This window comes from Otolemur garnettii, unplaced genomic scaffold, assembly GCF_000181295.1.
Source record: "Otolemur garnettii isolate 467f Iridium unplaced genomic scaffold, OtoGar3 scaffold00125, whole genome shotgun sequence".
NCBI lineage: Eukaryota > Metazoa > Chordata > Mammalia > Primates > Galagidae > Otolemur > Otolemur garnettii.
The window spans coordinates 1,259,860-1,265,826 of record NW_003852520.1 but is presented as its reverse complement, the minus strand read 5'-3'; the positions used below and the strand labels follow the sequence as shown (position 1 = coordinate 1,265,826).

The 5,967-nt window shown below is 38.7% G+C and overlaps 1 protein-coding gene across 1 annotated transcript in view; it reads left to right on the top strand.

Moving 5' to 3' along the window:
• LOC100943369 (E3 ubiquitin-protein ligase Mdm2) overlaps positions 1-5,484 on the top strand; it is a 24,999-nt gene extending 19,515 nt beyond the window's left edge. The window contains exons 5-7 of the mRNA XM_023517931.1: positions 1,823-1,872; positions 5,136-5,203; positions 5,329-5,484. Coding sequence (XP_023373699.1) covers positions 1,823-1,872; positions 5,136-5,203; positions 5,329-5,484 — 274 coding nt within the window. The remainder of the gene's footprint in view (positions 1-1,822; positions 1,873-5,135; positions 5,204-5,328) is intronic.
• Positions 5,485-5,967: the final 483 nt, after the last annotated feature.

The window sequence follows — 5,967 nt, the reverse complement described above, 5'->3', positions numbered from 1 at the left end:
GGGGGGGGGGTGGAGTTTAGATTGTTGTGCCATTTCCAAAGGTGAAAAGAGGTAGTTGGGATTGGTGCTTTCCCTTTAACATTGAGAATCAGAAATGGTATTTTGTGACAAACATTCTCTGAAATCAATTCCTTTAAAAACAAAGGTGAACAAAGGTGTATTGTGACAACAGTGAATATTAGGGTAACATAAGCCCCTTGGGGCAGATGTTTGTTTCCTGTCATTCTTTGGTTGCACCATCGTCTAGAATAGTTGACGGTATGTGGTAGGTTCTCCGTCTCTTATTTATTGAGTGAATGAATAGTGCTTTACCTTTTATAATTTTGGGGGGGAGGGGTAGAGTCTTATCATGCTGCCCTCAGTAGAGGGCCATGTTGGCACAGCTCTCAGCAACCTCAAACTCTTGGGCATAAGCTATTCTCTTGCCTCAGCCTCCCAAGTAGCTAGGACTACAGGTACCCACCACAATGCCTGGCTATTTTTTTGTTGTAGTTGTCATTGTTGCTTTAGCTGGCCTACCAGTTTGAACTCACCACCCTCAGTGTACGTGGCTGGCGTCCTGCTGAATGAGCTGCAGATGCCGCCGTCTTTTAATAATTCTTGAGATCAAGAAAGAAAATCTTTGACTGGGTGCAGTGGCTCATGCCTGTAATCCCAGTAATTTGGGAGGCTGAGGCAAGAGGATTGCTCAAGCCCAAGGGTTTTAGGTTACTGTGAGCTATGGCCCCCCATGGCTCTACCAAACCCACCAAAGTAAAACTCTGTCTCAAAAAAAAAAAAAGAGAAAGAAAATCTATTAGATGACTGATCCCAAGGTTTATTGAAGTCAAGATATAACCACATTTCTATTTAGTGGGTTATATAACACTACTATTTTAGGCAGTTTGCTTCTATGCATAGAGTTAGAAAAAGTCCATTTCTGTTTAAAAATAAATGTACTGATTTATTTCCTACTTACACACCCCATTTTGGGGGGATCTTTTGGTAAAGCTGAAAAATGGCACAATTCAGGAAATGGATAATGTAAAGTCTTTTCCCTCTGTAACCTTAGTGATTATAAAAGGTAGCTGTATGTAATCATTGTGCTACTAATTATTGTGATGTTTTTGAAGGCCGAGAACTTTGCCAGTGGTACAATTTGAATACAGTGATTTAAAATTTGGTTTGAGGGGTGGCGCCTGTGGCTCAGTGAGTAGGGTGCCGGTCCATATACCGAGGGTGGTGTGTTCAAACCCGGCCCCAGCAAAACTGCAACAAAAAAATAGCTGGGTGCCTGTAGTCCCAGCTACTCGGGAGGCTGAGGCAAGAGAATCTCCTAAGCCCAAGAGTTGGAGGTTGCTGTGAGCTGTGACGCCACTGCACTCTATCAAGGGCAATAAAGTGAGACTCTGTCTCTTAAAAAAAAAATTTCTTTTTGGTTTTGATGCTCGTAGCACAGTGGTTACAGCCTGGGCCACATATACTGAGGGTGGAGGGTTTGAACCCAGCCTGGGCCAGCTAAACAGCAATGACAACTGCATCAAAAACTGGCTGGGCGTTGTAACAGGTACCTGTAGTCCCAGCTACTTGGGAGGCTGAGGCAAGAGAATTGCTTAAGTCCGGGAGTTAGAGGTTACAAGGAGCTGTGATGCCACGGCCCTCTACCCAGGGCGACAAAGTGAGACTCTGTCTCAAAAAAATTAATTAATTAATTAATTAAAAAAAAATAAAATTTGGTTTTGAATGTGTGCAGTAGTTCATACTAACTATGCATTTAAAAGTCTGGTTAAATTCAGTTTAATTTTTATTTTAAAATGAATATCTCTTTTTTTTGTCCTACAAGGAAAATATATACAATGATCTACAGAAACTTGGTAGTAGTCAATCAGCAGGGTAAGTTAACTTGGAACATCATAAACATATACCATAAAAAGATAGCAAAGGCTTGGCGCCTGTGGCTCAAGCAGCTAAGGCATCAGCCACGTACCTAAGGTGGCGGGTTTGAATCCACCCCGGGCCTGCCAAACAACAATGCCGGCTGCAACCAAAAAATAGCTAGGTGTTGTGGTGGGTGCCTGTGGTCTCAGCTACTTGGGAGGCTGAGGCAGGAGACTCGCTTGAGCCCAGGAGTTGGAGGTTGCTGTGAGCTGTGATGCCACGGTACTCTACCCGGGGGGACAGCTTGAGGCTCTGTCTCCAAAATAAAAAAAAAAGATATCAAAGACTTTTTTTATGTGCCTATATTTTGATTTTGATTTTCTTTAAAAATTGCTATAAAAGTGATGCACTTAACAGGAAGAAGTATGTAAGAGCTAAACATAAAACTAAGATTCTAATGTAAAGCTAACCTGTTAAAAGTTTAAGCCTTGGGATATCAGAGTTAGACTTGAAAGGTAAAGGTATATAATTTCAAAAGCCCCTGCTTTGTAGAGGTGTGATCAAACCTTGAAAAATGTTACCAAAAGGTGTTGGAAAAAATAAAGTAGTTAACCTAGGTAGACCCATCAGGGATTTTTTTTTTTTCTTTTTTGTAATAGACAAAATTTTGCTTACCAGTTTGTGTAGAGAAGTGGCATTTTATGTCTCTCCTTGACTATCTTCACTGGTTGTTTTTAGACTTGAAATTCTTAACCGGTTATTTCTGGATCACACCTTTCTTTGATAATCTTTTGGAAGCGCTGCATTCTTGTTCCAGGAAGATGCACATACACATACACCTTGTTACCTTGATAAAAGTTTAACAACCCACTGTCCCTGGGAAAAGCCCTTATTGTGTGGTTGCTGATTTCTATAGTGTAAATAGTCCATCTTCAGGCTGGAAATGGGGTTTGGACCAGATACACAGAGTTTACTTTTGAGTGCTGGCAGGAGCTGACTTCAGCCCCCTGTAGCCCTAAGGGTCACCCTTGAGCTGCCATTAAGAACTGCTCTCAGAAGCTTGTTTGGTTCCCAAAATGATTTGACCCTCCTTGTGAGCCTTCTCTCCACATGCAGATTTTTTTTTTTTTTTATTGAATCATAGCTACGTACATTAATGCACTTCTGGGGTACAGTGTGGGGTTTTCACACGCAATCCGAAATACTTCCATCAAACTGGTCAACACAGCCTTCATGTCAGTTTCTCAGTTATTGTTTTAAAACGTTCACATTCTACTCTTAGAAAGATTCACTTGTACCCCTATAAGATAAACCTCAGAAGTGATCCCTCCAATCCCTCTCCCTCCACCCATTTCTCCTTCCGCTCTCCCTCCCCTCCACGTGCAGATTTTATTGCTGTATTGCTTTGTGACACTTGTTTGTATTTCTCTTCCCTGTGTCATAGTCTGGTTTGCATTTTGCATCACACGGAACAGTGTTTTATTAATACAGTGTTCAGTAAATAGGTTGAATTGAATACTTTTCCAAAGTTAGGATTTAAAACCTAGAAAAATGTATCATCATCTTATCCCAAAATAATAGTAGTTATTAGGAAAAAAATTAGTACTTATTAAGCTAGCAACTTGGCATTTTTATTATTTTAAAGCTCTTCAAGAAATCATAGGATGGCAACCCATGCAACTGTAGTATTTATCTGTAATAGTATTCTGAGTTTTTTGATAACTCCCTGATGAGTTCATTCATTCAAATAAATTTTGGCAGATTGCTAGTACATTGATGAGATGGTAACATGTAAATTACCTACGTATTTCCACTATGAGTTTGTTTTAGGTTTCAGTAAAATTAACTTCAGAACTCTTAACATGTGTTCCCAACCTTGTCATACATAATGCTTCCTTTTTTTTTTTTTTTTTTTTTTTTTGGGCCGGGGCCAAGTTTGAACCCACCACCTCTGGTATGTGGGGCCATCGCCCTACTCCTTGAGCCACAGGCACTGCCCCAATGCTTCCTTTTTAATATCTCTTTTATTATGCTAAACCAAAATTCCTGTGTAATAACACCTATCTATATGTCCAATTTAAGGAAATCAGCACAGTGCCTTGCCCATAGAATAAAGAGAAAATTAATACATGATAACATAGGTATATCATTTCAGGATGTTCATGCTCAGGAATGACTTCACTATTAAGATGAAAATATTTCCAAATGAGTAGAAAAGTGTATTTGATTATGATTTTATGCGTTGCAAATCCGAAACTTTGACTTTTCAGTTCTAATTGTATATATCAAGCTAAACCTGTCTATCTGAATAACTCATTTTAGTTCGTTATCTTGCTGTCCAAATCTGTTCACCTTTCTGAAGTTTCTCTCATAACCACCCTTTATTCACTCAACATAGAATTTTGGAGTCCTCTTAACTCCTTTCTTCCTTGCTTTCTGTATCAGACGCCAGACCAATTCTTGGTGGTTTTCACCTTTTTAATGTTTTTTGAATTATCTTTCCATGCCTTAATTTAGGCTCTAAGACTTTCTGTTTTATTGCAGTTACTGTCTTATACTGGGTTTCCTGCTGTCACACTGGTTTCCTTGCCTTTGTCCTCTTTTTCTTCTATTTCCCAGTGATTTGTCACTCTTCTTTAAAATCACTGTTTTAGAGGTTCATTATTATTTCTAGATGTACTACTTTCTGTGAGCTAAGAAATCAGTTCTATTTCTTAGACTAAAAACCTTGCTAATGGTGAGTGGCTATAACGTTGTCTTAGGGAAAGATTGTGAAGTGTCTCCTAGGAAGAATGCAGCCATGCTGGGATGAGAGCCCCAGTGTTGCTGGTTGACCTCCTGTGCTCTTGGGCTAGGCACACAGAATCATTTACAATCTGACCTCTTGTGACTACCTGTAGTTCCCTGCAGCAAGAACTGTGTCTGGAGTCTTTTTCACATGCTATTTCATGGTTTGGAATGGCCTTTCCTGGCCCTATTTCTACATTGAACTATGAAATCTTTGTTGATTTTTTTGCTCTTCAGACCCTCCCCTTCCCCTTCTATGTGAATTTATTTTATAATACTTTCTTTAACTGTGCTTGTAATTACTCTTTATGTATCTTTTGCATTTAAATTGAGTTATTTATATTTGTAGTGTTTAGTATGGAACTGCCATACTGGGAAATACACGGTTAGTGTTTGTTGAAAGGTTAAATTGTGTAAGAGTTTGTGTAGGTCTGGTAACTATAAAATAGCCCTTTCCTAGTTGGTGATTCTTCATTTTTATTTTGTCTCAGAATTATCAGACTCAGGTACATCTGTGAGTGAGAACAAATGCCACCTTGAAGATGGGAGTGATCAAAAGGTAATCTTTAAATTTCCCATTCTAGTGTAATAGTTCTTGGAAATTAGAAAGGTTTAAAACAAAGAATTTCAGTTTCCTGGCATTATGTTTAGTTTGTCATATTTTGTTTTTTCGTGAATACTTAGGATCCTGTGCCAGAGCTACAGGAAGAGAAACCTTCCTCTTCAAATTGGGTTTCCAGACCATCTACCTCATCCAGAAGAAGAGCCATCAGTGAGACAGGTATAGGGAATACTTATTTGGACACATTCCAACAGCTCTTTGGTGTTTTTTCTCTTTAACAAAATTAGTGCTTTTAGGGCTAATGAAATTGTTCTTTTCTTTTTAGATGAATGAACTTCTGAGTGTATTTTTAAATTTTATTTGATATCCAGTTGCTTTTTTAGCAATATTTTTCCTGCTAACTAAAGTAAACACTGTTTACTGTGTTCCATTGGAGTTGATGGTTACCAAGATAATAGAGGACAAGGATATAAACTCTATTTTAACCATTATTCTTAGTTTTGCAGTTAAAATTTTTAATTGTTTTTAATAAATGGTAAAACACAATAGAATGTTTTAAAAATAGAGAAAAAAGTACCATCTTCATAAATGAAGAATTAAAATAGATGAGAACTTTTTTAACAGAAAAGATAGTGGCAGAGACTGTAGTCTGATGAAGTCATGATAACTGAAACTAAAGAGTCGGCTCGGCGCCTATAGCTCAACCGGCTAAGGCGCCAGCCACGTACACCTAAGGAGGCGGGTTCGAATCCCCAGCCCGG